General features: G+C 37.8%; 1 protein-coding gene across 7 annotated transcripts; it reads left to right on the top strand.

Annotated features, from left to right (window-relative positions):
* The first annotated feature begins 100 nt into the window (after window positions 1-100).
* On the top strand, window positions 101-24,379 carry LOC127436844 (protein RUFY3-like). Of its 7 annotated transcripts, XM_051691298.1 has the most exons (20): window positions 282-365; window positions 4,208-4,253; window positions 4,608-5,456; window positions 9,806-9,979; window positions 10,302-10,419; window positions 10,500-10,601; window positions 10,724-10,847; window positions 11,230-11,294; window positions 12,327-12,392; window positions 12,491-12,560; window positions 14,414-14,506; window positions 14,701-14,784; window positions 15,239-15,406; window positions 15,572-15,669; window positions 19,904-20,023; window positions 21,064-21,187; window positions 21,300-21,376; window positions 23,046-23,070; window positions 23,165-23,242; window positions 23,847-24,379. In XM_051691298.1, the coding sequence occupies exons 3-20, from the start codon at window positions 5,279-5,281 to the stop codon at window positions 23,988-23,990; spliced, it is 1,908 nt and encodes a 635-aa protein (XP_051547258.1). In that variant the 5' UTR covers window positions 282-365; window positions 4,208-4,253; window positions 4,608-5,278; the 3' UTR covers window positions 23,991-24,379. The 7 variants fall into 7 exon arrangements, with proteins under 7 accessions (XP_051547252.1, XP_051547272.1, XP_051547291.1 ...); XM_051691322.1 differs by lacking the exon at window positions 4,608-5,456 and having other exon boundaries at window positions 197-365; XM_051691305.1 differs by lacking the exon at window positions 4,208-4,253 and having other exon boundaries at window positions 225-365.
* The last annotated feature ends 885 nt before the right edge of the window (window positions 24,380-25,264 follow it).

Here is a 25,264-nt window from a genome sequence, read left to right as displayed (position 1 = left end):
TTGAGCAGCATCACATGAAAATGTCGCACACGAGCGATAAATGTTAAAATGATCACTAGCGGAGAGTTGTGTTGACGCAGAGCAGTCACATGAATTGAAGATGGCGGACCAGAACTCAGGAGCATCCGAGCACCCGAGCACTGAAGTTTCGCCAACTTTAGTTTCATCGGATGAATTACTCAAACCCCAGATTCAGGACAGCGATGGACATTTAGCCAATAGTCCGGAAGAGTCGCTTTCTCCGGCCTCGGTCATTTACTTTAAGGAGGCGCTAACTTACAACTCAAGTATACAGGTTACAAAGCAAGGCTTATCATCATTTCCTGCACCAGTGCAATATGAATACCAGTCTAAGAAAACAAGAAGTAAGTATAGGCTATCAGATTATGTTTATGTATATGTGATGTGGTGGTGTTTGTTTCACCTTAACATTGAGCAACATTTGATCTGCTTGAACTGTCAGATCAGCTGTTTCAGTGTCAACAATATTGCAAAATGACAGATTCTGCAGTGTGTATTCAAGTTTGCAATTTGCGGCTGGTTCAATTTATCAACCGTATTACTTCCTATTTAACGGGAAACAAAACTTTGAAGCCCAAAAAGCACATAAAGGCAGCATAAAATAATCCATAAGACTCCAGTGGTTTAATACATGTTTTCAGAAGGGATATGATAGGTGTGAGTGAGAAACAGATCAATATTTAATCCTTTTTAACTTTAAAGCTCCCCATTCAAACTAGCCATCCTAAGCGCTCTTCTCTCCTAAGAGTTCTTTTTTCTTTTTTTTTTTCTGCTATTTGCATTCTTCATGTTGGGCAGGGAGGGGGGAGAATTGATAGTAAAAAAGGACTTAAATATTTATCTGTTTTTTTGTTTTGTTTTTTTTAACCCACACCGATCACATCACTTCTGAAGACATGGATTTAACCACTGGAGTCTTATGAATTACTTTTATGCTGCCTTTATAGCTTTTTGGACACAAAGGCAAATGTAAGCTCATCTGTAAACAGCTACCGTGTTATGCCTGGAAACATTTACTATTACATTTATGAATTATTTAATATATTAACAACCACATAAATGCAAGGTCAAAATGTGTGTGTTGAGTGTGAATGTCAGATGTAAAACACACTGTGGCTCAAAACCAAGTGCGTTGCCTACATTGACAGCATTTTGTCAATTTAAGCATCTGACACAGCCTTAGAGTCTCAGTCTTTTGAATTCTTTTGCATCAATGCACATTTGTGAAATATCTCACTAAGAACTGCTTTGCAGGATATGTCATTACTGTCGTGTTATTTATATACTTGCCTAGTTTAGAGAGTTGGCCACAGTGACATATCTAGCCTTTTATTAGGACTGGGGAGCAAGTAAAAAAGGTCATTTATTAATTTGAATACATTTAATAAAGTAATTGTTTACCCCAGAATTAAAATGATCTCATTATTTACTCACCCTCATTCCATCCCAGATGTGTATGACTTTCTGTCTTCTGCTGAACACAAACACAGATTTTTTTAGAATAATATTTCAGCTCTGTTGGTCCATACAATGCAAATCAACAGAGTCCAGAACTTTGAAGCTCCAAAAAGCACAAAAAGGCAGCCTAAATGTAATCCATATGACTTCAGTGGTTAAATCCATGTCTCCGGGTAGAGGTCTGCATTCCCGCAGAACTCCATCAGGACCCGCGGGACCCGATTCGATTTCTTGCAGTGCGGAATTAAATTTCCGTGTTGATGGCGGTAGTGGATGGTACGTCCATGAGTTGTGGACAGGAGCGGGTGATCAAAGAATACCCTGAAAAATACAATGTGGATATCTGTTTTTATTATATACATTTATGAATGCAAAAAAACTATTATTATTATTTTATTTTACAACAAATTTATTTCTGACAACAAAAAAACAGAAAACGCAATGTAAATATGTGCACACAGCACTTGCATCAAATTATTCAATATTTAGAGCATGCTATGCAGGTAGTCAATGGCACTTTAGAAGAATGGCAGAGCAGAGCGTGGACACACTGTGACGTCAAAGGATGTGAAACTCGGATTAGAAAATGGTCACTTTAGTTTAAAAAAAAAATCAACCTCAAGTAAGTCTGATGGGCATCATGTCACGTGCCATCCGATAATAGCAACAACAGAAAAATAAAAAGTTATTTGTGTACACTTGTCTATTTGTATGGACCAATGTGGAAAACTAATGCAGGGTTGTGGTTGGGAAGAAAATGACTGCGTGCAGAGAGTGGGTGAACATGGAGTAAAATTCAGCGGGAGCGCTCGGGTGCAAGATAGCAAACTTGTGGGAGCGGTAGGGAAAAAACTGTCCCACATTGTCCTCTATTCAGAAGTAATATAAGTGTGGGTGAGAAAAAATAGCAATATTTATGTCCTTTTTGACTATAAATTCTCCTCCCTGCACAGTAGATGGCGATATGCATGAAGAATGCAAATTGTTGAAAACAAAAGAAGAAGAACTCTTAGGAGAGAAGAGCGCTCTGTTTCTGTTTTTCACCCACACCCATTATATCGCTTCAGAAAATATAGATTTAACCACAAGAGTCATATGGATTACTTTTATGATGCCTTTGTGCTTTTTGAGCTTCAAAGTTTTGAACACTGTTGATTTGCATTGTATGGACCTACAAAGCTGAGATATTCTTCTAAAAATCTTTGTGTTCAGCAGAAGAATATAAGTCATACACATCTTGGATGGCATGAGGGTGAGTAAATCATGAGAGAATTATCATTTTTGGGTGAACTATCCCTTTAATATTTGGGAGAACCCCCACTCGCCAACCCAGCACCATGCGTTCAATACGGTGACTGTGGGAGTGAGAAAACACACTATTCACTGCTTGAGTAAGCTGTGACTAAATGTTTCAGACTGAATCGCAAATCAATTCGGAATATTTGGTTACCTGTTTTACCAGTTATTGAAAGGACCGAGTCAAAAGAATGATTCTTTTGCGAATTGGGCATTTGCTTGTTCTGATTTTTGAACAACCGACAAAAAAAAAAAAGACAGACATAGTTGCTGAAATGCCAGGAAAAATGCTTCTCAGGTTGGTATATGGTAAACCCCTTTGTCAGATAAGGATTGTCACAACAGAAGTTTATTGAGCATGTGCCCCTCGTTGCCCATATTGAGACAATGGGCTTTATTCATGAACCAAGCAGTACACAATTAGTGTAAATCATTAAAAAACTATTCTTGTGTAAATTGTCCCATTGAATTCAAAGGGAATATTTACACAAGAATGGATTAATGAACAATTTACACACAAATATGTTCTGCTCATGTTTCATGAATTAGGCCCATTGTGTGTGCTGCTTAGTTGTGTTGTTTCACACAATGTGTTATTAATTAACTATATTTTTTGCCTGAGTGCTTTTTTGAGGATGTAAATTATTAATGAGCATGGCTGCAACCACCTTAGACATTGAAGGAGATGCCCCCTCCACTTTATTCAGATTTTTGGTCAATCAGTACAGGTTGATTCAGCAACAGATTCTTAGACTTTAAAGGGACAGTTCACCCAAAAATGAAAATTCTTTCATCATTTACTCACCATCATACCATCCCAGATGTGTATGACTTTCTTTTTTCTGCAGAACAAATGGTGATTTTTAGAAATGGTGAATGGTGACCAGACATTTGAAGCTCCAAAAACCACATAAATAATAATAATAATAATAATAATACATTTTATTTGTATAGCACCTTTCATACATAAAATGCAGCTCAAAGTGCTTCACAGTTGGAAGTATAAAAACATAGAATTCGACATTTCAGAGAAAGTAAAACAAATCAAATAAAGGCCACATAAAAGTAATCCATAAGACTCCAGCGGTTAAATCCATATATTTAGAAGTGATATGATAGGTGTGGGTGAGAAACAGATCAATATTTAAGTTATTCTTTTACTATAAATCTCCCCTTTCACTCTCTTTCACATTTTGAAAGTGAAAGTGGAGATTTATGGTAAAAAAGGACTTAAATATTCATCTGTTTTTTTTTTTATTTTTTTTTTTTTAACCTAAATCTACCATATTATTTCTGAAGATATGGATTTAAGCACTGGAGTCTTATGAATTACTTTTATGTAGCCTTTATATGATTTTTGGAGCTTTAAAGTTTTGGTCACCACATACAGATCTGAGATATTCTTCTAAAAATCACAATTTGTGTTCTGCAGAAGGAAGAAAAAAAAGAAAAAGTCACACATCTGGAATGGGAAGAGGGTGAGTAAATGATGAGAGAATGTTAATTTTTGTGTGAACTATCCCTTAATAATTTGGTACCCCCAATACTGACGATTTGGTTACATTCTTGTTGATGAGGTTTAAAAAAAAAAAATCTAACATGCCTGAATATTAGTTTCTTCACTTTCAAGGGCTTTGTTAAAAAAAAAAAAAAAAAGACAGTTTTTTCATATCACATTTCTGTAACCAACACAAATGGTCAGTGGTTGTGAAGATATTTTACTAGTTTTCCTTAAATATTTTTGCATCATTTCAAACACTGTGGACACATTGATTCATCTTGCATGAAGTGCTGTGTTTATCCATCTTGCTCTTCTTAAACACTTTGCCCAGTAAACAGCAGTTTTATCAGCAATGATCTGAATCAAGCCTCGATCATCAGGACCTCCACCCTTCTGTTGTGCAGCATGTGGATCATTGACAACAGCCCCCCACGTCTGACAGGCCTCTCGGGAGCCGTGCCCCCTCTGCTAGCACCATCTGCTCACGTGACTCCCACAGTCCTCCTCAGCATCACGACAGCCATCTTGGTCAACATCCTCCCTCTTGCAGTGTGTGCAGCCAATCCAGTTACTACAAGCAGGGCTGTGAGGGAGGGAGAGAGTGAGAGAGAAAGAGACATCTCTGATTGTAGCTCCACTGAGGCTCACGCAGCATTTCAATCCTCTGGCTGTGCAGAGCCAGACCAGAGAGCAGACGAGTCTTTATTCACATGGTGGATTTTAGCTGTTGTTGCTCATTCACAGGACAAGGCTATTTAGCCACAGAAAAATAGCATCCCTTCTGTCAGGTTTGCTGTGGACTGCTGTTTTCTCTTCCCTTGCTTCCTTTGTTTTCTTGGTCTCTCTCCTTTTTCCTTTGTAGTGGAGAAGATTATCGGTTGAACTGTACTTTTGTGTTATTATTATTTCATTTCTTTGTTGGTGTTTTACACTGCGTCTGACTCTTCGCTGAGGGCCGCCTCTGGAAGTGTTGTTGTTGTCGCAGCTATCAGCTGAGTCACCATGTCTGATCTGACGCCCCAGAGTGATGCCCCCACCCCCACTACAGACAAGATCACACAGGCTGCCAGAGAGACCATCTACCTATGCAACTTCCGCGTGTCGGTGGATGGGGAATGGCTGTGCCTGCGCGAGCTGAATGACATCTCGCTCACACCAGATCCTGAGCCGGCTCATGAAGGTAGGCGCGCACAGCATCACTAGGCCTCTGTGGCTCTTACTGTACTGGGCGGTGCTGGCTCAGCCTTCCTCCATCGTGCTCCCAGCATTCCTGCAGGCCTGTCTGGAAATGTAGTTTTTTATGGAGAACAATTGTGTGTTATGATTTTATTTAATTTAAGTTAAATTACCATTTTTGTTTTGTGTAGTTCTTTGCTCAATACAAATTGATCCAAAGCAGCTTTATAAAGAATAGTGCCTTACAAACTTGTATATAGTTTTAATTATTGTCACATTGAACAAATTAACCATATGCACCATGCTTTATGGAAAATTCCTTGCACTGAAAGTCCCTGCAATGCAGAAATAGACCATAGAAAAACATGTAGATCTGTTTTGACAGACTATTTCGGTTAGTATTTCAAACGGTTGGGATCATTAAATGTAAGGCAATGTTCTGAATGCTTGAACATACAATTTAAAATCACTACAACAAATAGCCTATGTGACCTCATAATGTACCTTGTATATATGCTAACAGTGCTATGTTTTTTATTTTTTGTTCTGTTCTAAATATAAATAAAAGGCATTTTGGAAATTTGTTTTCTTTTGGTTTTTAATTATTCTCTTTTATAAAGAAAGAAGGTGGCAATTAATTGTTTTGGGTGTTAGAATAGTGTTGGGCTCAGAGCTCTTAATAGGCTGTACTGACTATGTTCTATTAATCCAGTGCATGGAGAGTCAGGATTTACTGTGTCAGTTGTTAGAATAGCACACTGGGGAACACAATCATGTGGAAAGTTTCTGTTGGAAACAGTACTGTTGCCCTGGAGAGGGGCCTGAGATTCCCTGTCAATGAAATGGCTTAAAGGGATATGATCAATTGGCAGTAGTGAAGTGTGACCAGCAGCCATGCAGAAGACTAACAGCAATGATTATCTCAGGCTAATGCATTGGCAGAGCTGGAAATGGGCATTGACCAATTAATAAAGGATGTAACACATATCTTGTTAATTATTTGTTCGTGATACCTAATGCATTTACTAATGTTAACAAATGGAACCTTATTGTAAAGTGTTTCCTCTTTTTTTTTTTTTTTTTTTAAAGTGTACCAAATGTTTTAGAGCAGCTCTTATGTGGCTGTCATATTTTATATAAATGCTGATTTAAAGATGGTGACTAACAATCAAATCATTAATGTTTGTGATACAACAACCCACATGTAGCTCTCATTTTAGTGTATGCTCACTTGACGTCCCCTTGGAGACATTTGACATCAATAAATACATTGCATATCAGTCAGTACTGGTGAGGTTTTTACCTTGTTTCAACATTTTCCTGGTGTATGGTGGCCTGGTCCATTTCACTGCATGTAGGTGTTCTTTGTAATGTATTCAGTCTGCTCTGCTCTGCTCTGCCTGTTTATGTTTTGATTTTATGATTGATTTTTATCTTTTACCTACAGCCAAGCCACATAGAAAACCTTAGAGCTAAGAAGCATGTATGAATATGTTCAACAAAAGGGATATTATTTCAAGGGGTTTGAATAAAGAGGAAATAATAAATTCTTTCTCGAGGCATTCTGTCATAAATAGGTTTAGATAAGTTGTTGCTACAATCTCGCAGAACAAATAGGCCATTGTTTGAGATACTACTTTGTTTAGTGTTGACTCATTCTGCCTAATTACTGACAAGCACCATTCCCCATCAGACATTTTTGCATCAATTCAGATGTAATCACCTTTCCATCTGGCCCTACTGATACCGTGTTGCGCAAGCATTCTCAGAGACACTTGTTCTTGTCCCACTGAAACCAGAAAGTAATCACATTCATATAAACAGTGGTGAGCACGGTTCAGAGGTTGCATTTTTGCTGTAATGTATGACAGTCAGTAAGAGAGAGACAACTTAAATACAACTATATGCTTGTTACACCAAAATATCCTAAAACATTGTGTATTCCCTCTTGTTGTAACGTTTTGGTTTACTCCCATGATGTGCATGACCCATTCCTTTTCTGCATTTTTTGTTTGTTTTTGTTTTCCATTGCCTGTTGCAAAGACTTATGGGAGGATTTCAGAGATTTGGTGGAGCAAATGGTTGGTGTGTATGGTAGCATCATTTTCCTTTCCACCTCGTCCCTGCCTCAGGCACCATCCTAAAACCACAGCAGGCGTGGCCGTGCAGCCCTGTTTTACTGAACAGCAGCCTTGCACCAGAGATGACAGGCTCAATTTAGCAATGAGTCACACCTTGGCCTTTTATAAAGTTGATCCAAGCAACATTAAATGTCTTAGTTCTCTTTGTAACTAGCAAAATATCTTGCTAACCATTTGGCTGGTTTGCACTTGTCTGGTCTGTTTTAATTGTATTCCTCGTGTCTTGGCTGCCCCACCCTATTCTCTGGTTGATTTGGCTTTTTATTGCATGGTGTGACTAGCAACACATGCCATTGATTTCCTGGTTTTTCACATGGACTGTATCCACTTGGAGGCCTTCCAAAAAAACTTAGATTAAAGGAAACGTTCACCCAAAATTCTCCCATCATTTACTCACCCTTATGCCATTCCAGAGGTGTAAGACTTACTTTCTTCTGCAGAACAGAAATGAAGATTTTTCGAAGAATATTTCAGCTTTGTAGATCCACACAATGCAAGTGAATTGTGACCAAAACTTTGAAGCTCCAAAAAGCAAATGAAGGCAGCATAAAAGTAATCCATAAGACTCCAGTGGTTTCATCCAAGCAATACAATCATTTTTGGGGGAGAACAGACCCAAATATATCTCCTTTATTTTCATAACTACACTTCTCACGCCATCTAGCACATGCGTTAGGCACTAGGAAGTGTAATCAAGCTTGAAATCATGATGGTGCCTAGAGACTGCAATGGCATGATGTACAGTGAAAAAGGAGTAACATTTTGGTCTGGTCTGACCCAAAACCATTTGGATCGCATCAAAAGACATGGATTAAACCACTGTAGTTGTATGGATTACTTTTATGCTGCTTTTAAGTGCTTTTTGGAGCTTCAAAGTTTTGGTCACCATTCACTTGCATTGTATGGACCTACAGAGCTGAGATATTCTTCTAAAAATCTTCATTTGTGTTCTGCTGAAGAAAGAAAGTCATACACATCTAGAATTCTTGAGGGTGAGTAAATGATGGGAGAATTTTCATTTTTGGGTGAAGGATTCCTTTAACATTGGACATACTGTATATGATTTTAGGGACGCTGAAACAATCTCAGTTTTAATGGAGGCAAACTTTCTGTGTTGCATAGTTTTGACATTCTGGTTTTGCTTACAGAAGTTCCCAACCTTTGAACCTTCACAACTGTTAAGTTATGGCTTGTCTCACATTTTCTTGTGAGACTCAACGAAGCTACACAGCAGAAGTGGTGAAGATGGCCTTTTAACCTCTTCATTTTGTGGTTTCAATGGCAATCCATTATTTTTTATGAGTGATGGTAATTTAAAATAGACTTTAGTTGAAGCAACAACACTTAAACATTTAAAGCCTCTCTCGTGCCATCATTTTTCATTTTGACTCTCAATGCGCTGTGAAAAATGACCTGCCTTTTGGATTATTTCTCCTGTCTCACCACCTGGAAAGCAATGAGACTTTTTTGTGCTGTATAAATGCACTGAGATGACAGGCTCAATTTAGCAATGAGTCACACACCTTGGCCTTTTATAAAGTTGATCCAAGCAATATTAAAGGTTTTTGTACTCTACAGCAGCCTTTGTCATTCCTAACACTCTCAAATGCTCACTGCTATTGCCAGACATGGATTAAGAATCATGATGATGCAGTAATGATTGCATTAGTGTGGGTGTGTTTTGGATCAGGCAGGGTAAGGCTTGTGAACAGAAATGTGAAAATCCATTTACCTACTTTATGTAATTTTGATTTATAGTGTGGTTGGAATGTTCTAGTAGGAGATTTACAACCACAATCAAAAGCATCATCTGTCAAGAAGTAGATTTTAATATGAATTTCTTTGCTCTTTGTAGAAGCATAACTGAGGAACATGAATGTGAAGTTTCAATGGGGATGAAATCTATGACCATATACTGTGTGCACATGATATTGTTTGAATGATGTGAATTGAATACATTTCATATTATATCAACCAGAACCCTGCTTTGATTTTGTGTAATGGCAGGTGTAAAGGAAAGCATGTAACCACAGTCAGTGGAAAGTTCCCATGAAGACTTTACACTGAAGTATCTGAGAAACTCTCCATTCCAAACCTTCATTTACTTCTGTTAAATAATAAGTTGGATGTCTATGAGTCAGAGTTAGAGAATTGTATCATATCAAGCATAGAGTTATAATTTTTAATACATCTCCAATTTGTTGAATTGCAGATCCTAAGGACCCCATTGCCATCGAGAGGCTGAACCTGATGAACATGGCCAAGCTGAGCATTAAGGGCTTGATTGAGTCTGCACTGAACCTGGGTCGCACACTGGACTCAGACTACGCCCCACTACAGCAGTTCTTTGTTGTCATGGAGCACTGCCTGAAACATGGACTTAAAAGTAAGCACAACAATTCCCAACTCAAATTTTACTGTCCTCAGATGGGAATATCTGGTCCAAATTTGTGTCCTTTAATTTCACAATATTGACATGATCTTCTGGGCACTACTTTTTCCTAATTACTAATAGTAATAGTGTTTTTGTATGTTGTGTATACCTACACGGCACTTGTTAATGTTGTCATTACAGTGTACCCGGTACAGTTTGTACTGTTTTGTAATGCTTAACCTTAACAGTTTTTGAAACTACACAGTGGTTTAGACACTTAATGCACTATGAATCCAAAGTCCGAAGTCCAAAATCCATGTCTCCTACTTTTAAGGTAAGAAGACGTTCCTTGGTCAAAACAAGTCTTTCTGGGGTCCTTTGGAGCTGGTTGAAAAGTTGACTCCAGAGGCTGGGGAGATCACAGCCAGTGTCAAAGACCTTCCTGGGCTAAAGTAAGAAAAAAACCCTCAACCTGAACATTGCATTTCTTTTATGAATTTCCTGTTCATTCTGAAGTTGTTCTTTTTCTCAGAACCCCATTAGGTAGAGGCAGAGCATGGCTTCGCCTAGCCTTGATGCAGAAGAAGCTCTCAGACTACATGAAGACCATCATCAACAGAAAAGACCTGCTCAGGTACACTTCCGGCTATTGGTCCACCATCTGTTGATTGCTAGTTCTAAATGAATGATGTAACTGTGACATATAAAAGCCATTGTGGTCTTGTTCCTTATGTTTGCCGCTGTTGGATTCCTCAGTGAATTCTATGAGCCCAATGCTCTAATGATGGAGGAAGAAGGAGCAGTGATTGCTGGGCTGTTGGTCGGGCTGAACGTCATTGATGCTAACTTGTGTATGAAAGGAGAAGATTTAGACTCACAGGTAACTGTTAGTTATAATTTACTGCACACTAGGGCAATGGAGGATAACAAACAGTGGAATTAAACAGTGATTATCAACTGGTGGGTCACAGTTCTGTGCTGATAGTGTTCCAGACAGCAGGAAAAATTCTCAATGCAAATAATTAAATGCAATTAACTATGTATGGTGCATAATTCATTTTTTTTATTTACTTTTGAACTGTAAACAATTTTAGTACTGCGCTGACTAGCCACTTGATGTCAAATGTAAAATCTGATTCGTGAATTAAAAAATCATTCTTGTTGCATTTTATATTATTATCTTTGTCCTTTGGTTTTTTGTCTCAAAAGAGAAGTAGTCAAAAGGTGAATTCATTGGTAAATTGTCCACTGATTCTCTTTAGGTTGGAGTTATAGATTTTTCCATGTATCTGAAAGACGGAGCCCACAGCAGTAAGAGTACTGAGGGGTAAGTTCATGTTCAACTATCACAATTAAGCGATTTTGTTGTTGTCTGACAGGTTTTTAAAGGGTTAGTTCACCCAAAAATGAAAATTCTCTTATAATTTACTCACCCTCATGCCATCCCGGGTGTGTATGACTTTCTATTTTCTGCAGAACACATTTGAAGAAAAATAGAAAAATATCTCAGCTCAGTAGGTCCTTAAAATGCAGGTGGATGGTGATCAGACTTTTGAAGCTCCAAAAATCACACACAGTCAGCCTAAACGTCATCCAAACGACTACAGTTGTTAAATTAATGTCTTCTAAAGTGATACGATCGCTTTTGGTGCGAAAAAGATCAATATTTAAGTACTTTTTAACTATAAACCATCGCTTCCGTTCAGCAGCAGTATACACATTCACGAGAGCGCTGTGTTCGAGGGGTCTCCCGTGTGACACATTCTTGTTGGCATTTTACGGGCGCAATCTCACGTTCTTCTCTTGGTTGAAACATCCAGGATAAGCACACAAATGCACCATTGTGAGTAAACAAACAGATACAAATACAGATTTAAACCAAAACCAACGAAGCTTCTGTACAGCATTCCTCTTCTGGGTTTGTCGCACGTGTCTCAGTTCTCACGTGAACATGCTAACGCAATTACGTCACACACGCATACAGCTGCTGACTGGAAGTGATGCTTCATAGTTAAAAAGTACTTAAATATTTATCTTTTTCATGCCAAAAGTGTTTGTGTCGCTTTAGAAGACATTAATTTAACCGCTGAAGTCGTATGGATGACGTTGATGCTGACTGTCTGTGATTTTTGGAGCTTCAAAGATCTGATCACCATCTATTTACATTTTAAGGACCTACTGAGCTGAGATATTTTTCTGTTTTTCTTCAAATGTGTTCTGCTGAAGAATGAAAGTCATACACACATGGGATAACATGAGGGTGAGTAAATGATGAGAGATTTTCATTTTTGGGTGAACTATTCCTTTAACTCAATGTGAAAAGCTCCAGACTACCTCTAAATCTGCTCATTGTTTGCAGTGATGGGCAGATCACAGCTATTCTCGACCAGAAGAATTATGTAGAGGAACTGAACAGACATTTAAGGTGCAGTCATGTCACCCAACACGGCTGCGATTTTTGTCTAGCTGCTGATTTGGAAAGCATGACTAATCTCACATTCTCACTCTGAATTCCCCTTTCAGTGCATCAGTGAATAACCTGCAAGCCAAAGTGGATGCACTGGAAAAGTCCAACACAAAACTTACAGAGGAGGTGGGTAATAATTATAACTTCATGGATTACTGAAGTAAGACATACGAGACTAATAAAAAGGTGACTAATGATTTAACAGAACTAGATTAACATGTGCACTGTCTATTCAGTATGTGGTTGAGTGATACACTGGTTTTGTGGGATTTAATAAAGTACAGTTCTGCTCAGAAGTTTGCATACCTTTGGAGAATTGGTAATATATGTACCATTTTTAAAGAAAACATGAGTGAGCAGGCAAAACACATTTATTTTTTTTCTTATGGGATTCATATTCAACTGTAGGTTATAACAGAGTGGGACAATCATAAAACAAAACATGGCAACAAAGAAAAAAATGAAATGACCCCTGTTCAGATGTCTACATACCCTTAGTTCTTAATACTGTGTATTGCCCCCTTTATCATCAATGACAGCGTGCAGTCTTTTGTAATAGTTGTCTATGAGGGCCCAAATTCTTGCAGGTGGTAAGCTGCCCATTCGTCTTGGCAAAATGCCTCCAGGTCATGCAAAGTCTTTGGTTGTCTTGCATGAACCGCACGTTTGAGATCTCCCCAGAGTGGCTCGATGATATTAAGGTAGGAGACTGTGATGGCCACTCCAGAACCTTCACCTTTTTCTGCTGTAACCACTGGAGGGTCAACTTGGCCTTGTGCTTAGGGTCATTGTCATGCTGGAAAGTCCAAGAGCGTCCCATGCGCAGCTTTCGTGCAGAAGAATGCAAATTGTCTGCCGGTATTTTCTGATAACATGCTGCATTCATTTTGCCATCAATTTTTACAAGATTCCCCATGCCTTTAGAGCTTACACACCCCCAAAACATCAGTGAGCCACCACCATGCTTCACAGTGGGGATGGTATTCTTTTCACTACAGGCCTTGTTGACCCCTCTCCAAATATAGCACTTATGGTTGTGACCATAAAGCTCTATTTTGGTCTCTCCACTCCAAATTACAGCGTGCCAGAAGCTGTGAGGCATGTCAAGGTGTTGTCGGGTGTATTGTAACCAGGCTTTTTTGTGGCATTGGTGCAGTAAAGGCTTCTTTCTGGCAACTCGACCATGCAGCTCATTTTTGTTGAGGTATCGTCGTATTGTACTCCTTGAAACAACCACACCGTCTTTTTCCAGAGCAGCCTGTATTTCTCCTGAGGCTACCTGTAGGTTTTTCTTTGTATCCTGAACAATTCTTCTGGCAGTTGTGGCTGAAATCTTTCTTGGTCTACCTGACCTTGGCTTGGTATCAAGAGATCCCCGAATTTTCCACTTCTTAATAAGTGATTGAACAGTACTGACTGGCATTATCAAGGCTTTGGATTTCTTTTTATATCCTTTTTATATCCATCTTTATAAAGTTCCGTTACCTTGTTACGCAGGTCTTTTGACAGTTCTTTTCTGCTCCCCATGGCTCAGTATCTAGCCTGCTCAGTACATCTACGTGAGAGCTAACAATCTCATTGACTATTTATACACAGACACTAATTGCAATTTAAAAAGCCACAGGTGTGGGAAATTAACCTTTAATTGCCATTTAAACCTGTGTGTGTCACCTTGTGTGTCTGTAACAAGGCCAAACATTCAAGGGTATGTAAACTTTTGATCAGGGCCATTTGGGTGATTTCTGTTATCATTATGATTTAAAAAGGAGCCAAACAGCTATGTGATAATAAATGGCTTCATATGATCACTATCCTTAAATAAAAGACAGTTTTTTTGCATGATCAGTCATATTTTCAAAATCAATGCCAAAATGTAGCAATTTCTGCCAGGGTATGCAAACTTTTGAGCACAACTGTAAACGAATAGATGTTAGTACTAACTATAGCACTTGCTCCAGCTAACATTTTCTCATTATTAGCTTGCCGTCGCAAACAACAGGATCATCACTCTACAGGAGGAAATGGAAAGAGTGAAGGAGGAAAGCTCATACTTAGTGGAGTCCAGTCGCAAGGTGAACTTCATTTGTTTTCAGCCCACAGTAATCATTCACTCGCACAACACTGGTTCACTTCATGTTACTCAAAAGCTTCCCTTGAACTGTAAATTCAAACAGAGTTCCCTAGTAAGAGTGCTGTCACATAACACAATTTGTTTTGGTAATGGTGTGCTATTTGGTCTGATATTTGACCTGCATTCCTCTTGAAGGCCTTAAGGACAGATGGTACTGCAAATGGTCAAGTTCTTGGAGAAACTCGCAAACAGCTCAAAGAGGAGACTCAGCTCAGACTGGTGAGTCAAGCATTCATGACTGTGTGTCTGTACAATTTTCATTCTCGCATCTATTTCAAATTCTTTCATCTTTCTTGTGGAATGTTCAAAGAATCAAATCAGTGTTCTGACTTCTGCAAAACCTTAAAGGTATTGTCCACCCAACATGAAAATTATTTTCATTTACTTAACCTCATGTTGTCCCAAAACCAAAAGTGGATATTAAAAGAAGATGTTAGGCAGAATGTTGGAATGGACTGACAGCCTCCATCACCATTCACTTAGATTGTATGAAGAAAAAAAATGCAATGAATGAATGATGATGAATATTAAACATTCTGCATAACAATAACTTCTGCGTTCCATGGAAGATAGAAAGTCATACGGGTTTGGAACAATATGAAGGTGTGTTAATGATGACTGAATTTCTGGGTGAACTATCCCTGTAAGATACTGAGTGTGTGTGTTTGTGTAGGATGTAGAGAAGGAGCTGGAGGTGCAGATAGGGATGAAGCAGGAGATGGAGTTATCCATGAAGATGCTGGAAAAAGACATCTGTGAAAAACATGATGCTCTGGTGGAACTGAGACAGAAGTTAGATGACCTGCGTACAATCAATCATGAGCTTTCCGCCAAGTCACAGGTATAAGACACACACACCCATCCACAAACAATCAAGACTTTATTGTTATTCAGATTAAGAATAATACAACTATGTTAGTACAACATTTATCTAATGTACAAAACTCCCTTTATTTTTTTTATGCAGCATGTTATTGGTGCCTGTTTTTGTGTGTCTGGCCTGTAGAGCTCAGAGGCCAATGCAAAACAGAAGAGTGACATCATCAGCCGCTTGGAGGAGAAAGCAAACCAGATGGCGAGCATTATTAAACAACTGGAGGGCAGGTGAGAACGTCTTACAAATCTTCACAGCATTTACAAATGACACAAATACTAAAAACCTAAAGCACACAGTTCTTTCAGTTAACCATGAACTCGGCGGTTTATACGTTGTGGCGTTTAACATTACATGGATTTCCAAGAAAAGGGATTATTCAGGATGGGCAGATTTTCTGTTCAGTGATCAAGAATAATCATGACATAGAGAAAGCGAAAATCACGCACATATGGGGTTCAAAAGTCCGCATTGATGATCTAGGATTCAAAATAAAATGTGATGTGATTTTGTAAAATGTAAAACATTATGTAAAAATAGTTTATTCAAAAAGAAATGCATTAGCATAAAAAGATTCTGCACTATTTCTTGCTCATTAAAGGAATAGTTGAAATGAAAATTCTCTCATCATTTACTCATCCAAATGTGTATGACTTTTTCTTCTGCAGAACACAAATGAAGACTTTTAGAAGAATATCTCAAATCTGCCTCACAATGCAAGTCAACAGGGTCCAAAACGTTGAAGCTCAAAATACACAAAGTCAGCATAAAAGTAATCCATACTACTCCAGTGGTTAAATTAGGCATGTGATCGTAACAAATGTTCATGTCACGATAATAGCTGAAGCATTTATCACGGTATACGGTATTATCACGATATTTAATTACATTACAGAAACACGTTGAAAGATAATCAGACTTTATTGTTGTTCTCTTAATAGTTTAATTACCTTTTCATACCAAACTGGCCTTTAAATGAACAGATAACAAATAACTTTGAAAAGAATCCTGAATGTTTAAAAACTACCATCAACACCATAGATACATAGCCAAATATAACATTTAGTTGATGTCTTAATATTTAAATGATCATTAGAGACCTTGTTTCGTTGAGGCTGATGTTAAAGTAAGGCTACACTAATTTGATCAAGCCAGCTACTAGGCTTCAACAATTATGCATGTTTTTTTCTGGATGGCAGGCAAGTTGCTAATAAAATAGCTAGGTGCTAGCTACAAATTTAATAACCACAAGTTCACACACACTGTATGGCAACATATGTTTGCGTGGCATTCTAACTTGAAATTAATATTGAAATCATCATTGTGCCACATTACCATTATTAATTACAGGACTTGGTATTATCTGATTCCAACTGTATTTTAGTTTTTACTACGAGATGCAAACGTTACTGTGTAGCTAGCAGGGTTTTAGCGAACTACTCTTCGGCCAACTAGACATTATCTGTAAATGACAACAACAGTTCACTTTCTTTGGTGCTTAGTGGTCACTTAGATAATTGTCTCAGAGTGATGTCTCTCAGTTTTCAAAAACAGTTTGGAAAAACGAGCAGAACTGTCACAACTTACCTTTATCTTGCTGAATTGAACAGTGTGATTGTCCCGCAAAAGAGCGATCATGTTGGAGGTGTTCCCGTGTTTAGCTGCCACTTTTCTGCCGCATGTTTTAAACAGTGGGAAACCAACACTCCCTCTGCATTTTTATAGAACCCAAAATACTTCCACATTTCCGACTTAACTCTGTTAGAAAGGGGATAAAGGGTCGGCTGCGTTCCTCATTCAGTCATGTTCTACTCCATGCTGGTTTGCTTACATCAGAGTGTGCATGTTTCATTTGTGCCGTGTACACGCAGTGTTGTAAATCTCAATTCGTTGATGGAATAAAAACTACTGTGCGATCAGAAAAATCAAAACAATTTGGATAAAAGGTAATCTGGAATTATTTACGGTATTTTGAAATGCCCATGATAACAATATTGTGCATGTTAATTACGGTGATATACCGTATAACCGAATACCGTCACATGCCTAGGTTAAATCCATATTTTCAGAAGCGATATAATAGGTGTGGGTGAGAAACAGGTCAGTATTTGAGTCCTTTTTTAATATAAATATCCACTTTCAAACAGTCCTCCTAAGAGCTCTTCTCTCCAAAGAGTTCTTATTTTGTTTTTGGCGATTTGCATTCTTCATGCAAATCGCCCCCTACTGGGCAGGGAGGGCAATTTATAGTAAAAATGGACTTAAATATTGATTTGTTTCTCACCCACACCTATCATATCACTTCTGAAGACATGGATTTAACCATTTGTAAGGATTACTTTTATGCTGCCTTTGTGCTTTTTGAGCTAAAAAGTTTTGGACCCTGTTGACTTGCATTGTATGGAACTACAGAGCTGAGATATTCTTCTAAAAACAATTGTTTGTGTTCAGCAGAAGAAAGAATGTCATTCACATGTGAGATGGCATGAGGGTGAGTAAATGATGAGAGAATTTCCTTTTTTGGGTGAACTATTCCTTTAATCAAATAAGCAAATTTGTGACTTTGACTATACCAACTCCTTTTTCCAATGGGGATATTTCATTGCTTCCGTTGAAGCACACAAGATGCTCTTTGGAACATTCTCAGATCATGCTGGGATTTGCACTAACAGCTCAAGTACTTATTAAAATTAAAATTATTATTTTAACATTTCACTCAAATTGTCATGCTGATAAAATTTTTAATAATGATAACATCTGGTGCAAATAGACGCATTTTCACAAGTGGACTCTGACTTTTAAACCCCACTGTACGTAGACTACTGTGTGCTTGTAAATCTAGTCCAATCTTTCCTGTATCAGTTCTTAGAATTGTTGCTGCCTCTTGCAGGTTGTCAACAATCTTTTTCTACAATAACTTCTCTCCTCATTGTCTGTTTTCTGTCTTATCATTTCTTTGCGCTTGCCTCTTCATTTTACATTTCTCCCATGCTCAATTTCTTCTCTTTCTACTCATGTTCCCTGATCAGTGAGAAAGACATGGCTAAACAAGCACGAAACCTGAACACAGTTGCTGGAAAACTCCTTCAGAGGCCACAATAAAATGATCGCAAACACCGGATATTTTCCAAAAAAGCCTAAATAAAAAAAAAAATCTGATCTTCAGTTTAATTTTGCATAACATAGATGACTAGGGTATTTATTTTATTACTGGGGTTCAAATGCGTTGCCGTTATTTTGTCTTATGGACTGAAAATGACGAATTTTGCTTCTGTGTCCCCCAGCACCATCTCTCAATATTGTACTCCTAATTTAGTGCTCCTGTCTATAGTCTCCCTCTGTGTGTTTTAGCAGAAGTAAAATGCAGCTGTTTTGGCCGATCATAGAACTGGCCTGTGCCTAAATCCAGGTTGGGGATGGCCCTGGTGACCATCTTAGATTGGTTTGGGTCAGATATGTAACTTTTTAGTGATGGCAGTGCATCTCTATTATATCTCTATTTCTCAATACTGAAAAAGAGGCAAACAAAGCTGGTGCTTTAGAAAAGTCATAAATCTGTTGAACACAGCATGGGGATGCAAAATCATCCTAACAAAAACGTACAATCTTTTATATTTGAACGTATGCAACCCCATATTTTAAGGTTAATTTGTTATCTTTCCTTGACCATGTTAGAATTGAAAACTTGGACCTAAATATTTGACCAACTTGCTTTAAAGGGAAAGTTCACCCAAAAATGAAAACTCTGTCATCATGTTGTTCCAAACCCATATGAATTTATTTCTTCTGTGGAACACAAACAGAAATATTAAAGATGAAAGAGAGTCATATGTGTTTGGAACAACATAAGAGTGAGTAAATGATGAAATAATTTTCATTTTTGGGTGAACTTTCCATTTAAATTTAAAGATGTTGAGTGCTAGGATGGATGCCCAAGCTAAACAAACTAATTGAGTATGACTCTTCAAAGCATATTCAGAGGGTTATGTTAGCTTGTTTTGCAAGAAATGATGTTGAGTGCAAGATTGTGTGCCTGGATTATTCTAAAGCTTGATGTAAACTTAATTACAACTTTAATTTGATGCAGTGGAAGTCGATGCCAAATGTCAAAGCTTTGGAAAGATGTTTGAAAAATGAATTTGACGCCAAGCTTTACGGATTCTACAAAAGTCTGGGTGATGAAATCCTCTAAATTGTGAATGGACTGAAGTGTATGTAGACATAATATAGATGTGAACTGTAGTACAAACATAGCTTAATAAAAAACCAATTAGACACTTGTCAGACTACTTTGCCTTCTTTAGCGTTTACAGTTTCTAGCCGTTTACATCATCCTGTCTTCTCCAGCTGTCTTTAAGTCCCTCTCTCAGTTCTTTATTATGCTTTTATTATTGAATTCATCTTCCTTTCCCATGGCTTTTAGTATTCATTTCACCTCATTAAGTTAATGTGGCCCAACTTCAGATGTAAGAAGGCAGAGCGAGAACGGGACCTGGCGGACGAGGCCAATCGGCTTTTCAAACAGGAGTTTGGGGACAAGATTGAGAGTCTGCAGCAAGAGGTGGAGCAGTTACGAAAGCAGAGGTACTGACATTTTCCTTACCATTGTTACTGTAATGCCAATATGATATAATACAGTTTATGAAGTGGATAGTTCCGGTTCTGGATGCTGATTGGTCAATACAACATTCCAGCTGTGGTAAAATAAATGAAGTAATCAAATAGCTGATTATTAATGAAGTAAAGAACATCTGATGATGCAAAACAACTGTTCACCTAGCTGCTGTGAATAACAGTACGAAGTACCCATTTAGAACATTCTATTGTTTTTTCATATCAGGGACTATATCTTCTAGCGGTGTTTTAATGTATATTTGTGTCCTTTATATTCTGTAATAACTGTTTTCTAAAAGAAATAAGGCACTGGAGGCCATGATTTACTAGGCTAAAAGGTTTACAAAATCGAGTCTAAAGGCTGTAACACTCTATGCAAGTACATGAATGCAGGCACTTCTAGCTACGCAAGCTTGATTTCGTGTGTTGATGTGTTACAAAATATGTCAGACCACAATTCATAACACATATGCATTCTCAACGTTGCTGCAAGGGGTGGACATTAGTGTGAACTGTCTGCTTCTAAGGTAAGTTTTTCTTTTTCTTTTAAGCCAGCTACTGTTTAAAGAGCTTATTGCTGGGCAAGTAAGTTAAAGTCAATATTTATAGCAACTTACCTGAATAATAGCACATCCAGTTTAATGGCACAGACTTTTTAAGGTCACTCTATCGTCCCTTTGAGTCCTGAGGTTTGTTACCGCCACAGTAACACAAGAATACACGTTTGGCCAAGCGCTCGCATCTGCGTAGGCATTCTTGCATAAAAATATGTTTCTGACAAAATCATGCCCTTTACCCATACCCTCGACCCTCTTGTACCTTATTGCTTAATTATTGTTAAATGAGACATACATAAAATTCCTGAAATTAAATAAACACATTTTAACTGTAATGTAATAAAAAATCGCTAAAAAATATAAGAGTTCATTTAAACCAAGTAAAACACACATATGGTCTCATTAAAGTGTCCTAATGTCAGAAAGCCATTCTCTTTTCTTGGTGTGCAATAGATCAGTTATGGAACATGAACTCAGGAAATGGAGAGAGCATCATGGAGCCCACAGTTCTGATGCTCTGTTTGGCAAAACGCCACCACAGAGAGATGTGCGACAGCAAGTGGAGGAGATCAGAAAGGTGAGACTTGCTTTTCACTTGAAAATTGCCATTCTCATCTATGAATTTCTTTTTCTTATTTTCTTGGTTAGTATAAATAGAGAGTATAATTCAGTCTTTTGTGTTTATACAGGAGTTAGAGACTGTCAAAAAAGAAAACAACACATTACGCACAGCACTGGAGGAAAAGTCAAGTCTTGGTTCAAGTTTGTAAGTATTTCTTACAACCCCAATTCCAAAAACGTTGGGACAATATGGAAAATGCTAAGAAAAACAAAAAGGATTGATTTGTAAATTCTATTCACCCTTTGATATATTAAAAGCACTTAAGCAACAAATTATTTGATGTTTTTTAATTTAATATTTTTTTTTTGTTGTTGTTGAAAATATACACTCATTTCAAATCAGATGATTGCAACACGCTCCAAAAACGTTAGGACAGTCGAGTGTTTACCAATGTGTTTAACACATTAACTCTTATTAAGCATTTAGGCACTGAAGACACAAGTTTAAGTTTAGCAAGCAGAATGTGCCCCATTCATCCATTATGCAGGTTATTATTATTCATTGTGTTATTATGCAGCTGTGCAATTGTACAGGGTCTTCGTTGCTATATTTTGCACGTCATAATGCACCACACATTCTCAGTTGGAGACAAGTCAGGACTGCAGGCAGGGCAATCTAGCATCCGCACTTCTAATTACACAGCCATGAACTTGTAATCCGGGCAGTATGTGGTTTGGCATTGTCCTTCTGGACCACTCTAACCACTTCTGAATGCATGTGATCTCCGATCCCTCAGTTGTCACGGTCTTTAAAACCTTAATTTGTCTTTTATGGATATCATGACATGGGCTTGAGAATACTTTGGTAAACCTTTGTCAGTCAACACCACTCACCGCTGCACCCACAGATGTAAGTTAAGACTTTACTATGCAAAGCAGAAGCCCTAAATCAACACTGTCCAGAAGCGCTGCCATCTACTCTGGGCTCGGTCTCATCTGAGATGGAAAGTAGAACAGTTTTGTGGTCCAACGAGTCCATGTTCTAAATAGTTTTTTAAAAGAGAAGCAGCCATCGTGTTCTCCGGGCTAAAGAGGAAAAGAACCATCCAAGCTGTTATCAGTATCAGGTCCAAAAGCCAGTGTCTGTATGGGCCAGGGGTGTGTCAGAGCCCATGGCATGGGTAAATCACACATCTGTGAGGACACCATTAATGCAGATTAAACTGCTATTTACAGAGCATCTTTTCCAGGAACATGCCTGCATTTTCCAGCAGGACAATGCCAAACCACATCCTGCCCAGATTACAAGTGCATGGCCGCATAAATAGAGGGTGCAGGTGCTAGATTGGCCTGCCTGCAGTCTTGGCCTGTCTCCAGTTGAGAATGTGTGGTGCATTATGAAGTGTACAATATGGCAACAAAGGCCCCGTTGTGCAGCTGAAGACCTGCATAATGGATGAATAGGGGAAAATTCTGCTGGCTAAACTTTACAAACTTGGGTCTTCAGTGCCCAAATGCGTAAGTGTTATTATAAGAAATGGTGAAGTTACACAGTGGTAAACACTTGACTGTCCCGACTTCTTTGGAGTGTGTTGTAATCATCTGATTTTAAATGAGTGTATATTTAAAAAAAAAAAAACAACAACAATCAAATTCACAAGGTAAAATGTCAAATAATGTGTTGTTGTACTGCTTTCAATATAGCACTGGGTGAATAGATTTTACAAATCGCTCCTTTTTGTTTTTATCAGCATTTTTCATACTGTCTTAACATTTTCATAATTGGAATTATAAATGCTGAGAGGGATTCACCTAAAACTGTATACATTTGTGCAATGTTATTTAGAAGGAAACTTTTTTTTCTTCTTCCTCAGGACACTTTCACAAGAAGATGAACAGGTACTCTACATTCCACTGTCAGTTATCTTTGTAGTTTTTTTAATGTAATATTTTTGGATCTTTTATATTCATGAATGTCCCTCTTACTTGCTAGGATCAGTCTCTTTGTTCAGACATTGACCCATCTATCTGCCCTATGTGTGAAAACCAGGACTCCCTGACCACACCCAAGGTACCAAAGCAATTCAAACAGAGATCTCATTAAATGAAACATTTTAATATGCTTTTAATTGCCTTCAGTGAATAACTTTTGATTGCTTATTTTCATTTAAGAATTTAATGGAAGGTATTGTTTAATGTTGTGCTGGCTGATATGGTTTGCAGTTACCAATGCCATTGTATAAATGTGCTGTTTGTAGTCAGTCAGCCATTACAGTTTTTTCCTTAAGAAAATTTGTCCAGTAATAGGGGGTTATAAAGATAAAGTCATGAACTGAACATGGCAGCCCCATGAGACAGCCCAGCTCTATGTAAAATAAAAGGTAGCCAAACTAATTACGCCACTGATATGACTGGAGTCTCTTATCTCATCCGAGTACATCGTTTTTCAAAAGTACTATTTATTTCTTAATGGATAAAGCTTTTTTTAAAGAGAAAAATTACAGAGTGAACCTTCAACAACCAAAATTGTGTTTTTACATGTATACTTAATACATATTAAACATAGGTCCTTTTACATTACTTTCAAGGGACATGATCTTCAGAAACAGAACTATGGAGTGAAACTTTTGTAGGTATATTAGAAGGCTTCAGATTGTGTCTCTTTATTACTTCAGAGGCAATGTAAGAACTGCAGTGGTGTGTTCTGTGAGAACTGCATGGTTAATGAACTCCCGCTGCCTTCCTCGATCAACCCTGAACACGTGTGTGACGTCTGCTACTCACAGTTACTGCAGCAGTACGCCTCCACCCCATCCTGAGGCATCTCCTTCATATCAGAGCATTTACTGTTCTATCAGTAGCATTAATCAATAGGTTATTCCTTTAAAAACAAAAGTGCAGTTCAAAACTAACACATCACATTTTGTTTCCTAAAACAGTACCAGACATCTCATTTCCTTTTTTTGAATGCAACATTTGCCAAAAAGTGATTTTACAAACTGTGTATGAAATGCTTTAAAAAATAAAATATGTGTAAGCATTTAATTTAACATCTTAAGAATGAGTGACTGAAGCTGTCCACCAAGTGGATTTATGCCGGTCTTGTACTTGAATTGTGTCTCCATGTCATTCATGTGTTAAGAGTACATTTTGCAAGATAATGCCATATATAATACTGTTGTCCTGATTAAAAGAACTTTTAAATCAAGAGGTCACAGACAGAGTATGTTTGGATTATTGAAAGCTATACCAACAAGGCACAAACACTAGTTTTATCAGTCATGTTTAGAATTCATAAGTTGTGCAAAAAATAATAGGGTACAATGAGGCTAAAGGCTCAGCGGGGTAAAAGGCTCCTTTTTCCCGAAACACTAAATAGCATCAAAAACTACCTTTCCTAAGCACCTGTTTGTCACTATGCACTGCAATATCTTCCTCTTCCATGAGATCACTGCATGTAAGGTCTAAAGGTTGATTTTGAGGCAATTTGATCTAATATTTAATCATTTTAAAATGTTGCAAATTTATGTAGCTAGTGAATATCCTGAAAATTATTACATTTATTTTTAAACAAAATACTTGTCATTTTCATTGATAGTTGACATTGATAGTATTTGGGGTAAAAAGCCCTCCTGTTGTAGGGGCTAAAGGCCCCTATTAAACACATTGTTTTTCTTAATTGGGGGGAATAGATTTAGGCAAAATGTTCAAAGTGGGCTCACATTGACTGATCCAATCACAATGGAGATTTAAGTTTATAGAACGCTTGAGATGTTATGAAATGTCGAATGTGATTGAAATGAACAAGAAATGATGCACCCTTTTCTAAAGTGGTTCTTTTTAATAAGCCCTATCTTAATACCACAATTACCCCAAATGAATGTCATCCTGAATGTAAAATGTAAAGAAATGAAAGCTAGTTGTAAGCCTGCATGTAATGTACTGTATTTTATTCTTATTCATTTGACTAAACAGTACAGTTTTATTATATTGTAGATTTTGCAGTTTGAGTTCATTTTATACATGCAAGCTAACCGAAAGAATTGAAGGTTGGACGAAGACCGGATGGTTGTGCTGGTTAAGGTCGCTCTCA

Source organism: Myxocyprinus asiaticus, chromosome 4 (assembly GCF_019703515.2).
Source record: "Myxocyprinus asiaticus isolate MX2 ecotype Aquarium Trade chromosome 4, UBuf_Myxa_2, whole genome shotgun sequence".
NCBI lineage: Eukaryota > Metazoa > Chordata > Actinopteri > Cypriniformes > Catostomidae > Myxocyprinus > Myxocyprinus asiaticus.
The sequence above is the reverse complement of the archived record's forward strand: the minus strand, read 5'-3'. Positions and strand labels throughout refer to the sequence as shown.

Bases quoted from the DNA above. Each gene is read 5' to 3' on its own strand.
- LOC127436844 (XM_051691292.1), top strand. From the start codon at position 101: ATGGCGGACCAGAACTCAGGAGCATCCGAGCACCCGAGCACTGAAGTT. The intron at 10,848-11,229 runs GTAACTGTTAGT...GATTCTCTTTAG, and splicing joins GAGAAGATTTAGACTCACAG to GTTGGAGTTATAGATTTTTC. The intron at 14,507-14,700 runs GTGAACTTCATT...TTCCTCTTGAAG, and splicing joins TAGTGGAGTCCAGTCGCAAG to GCCTTAAGGACAGATGGTAC.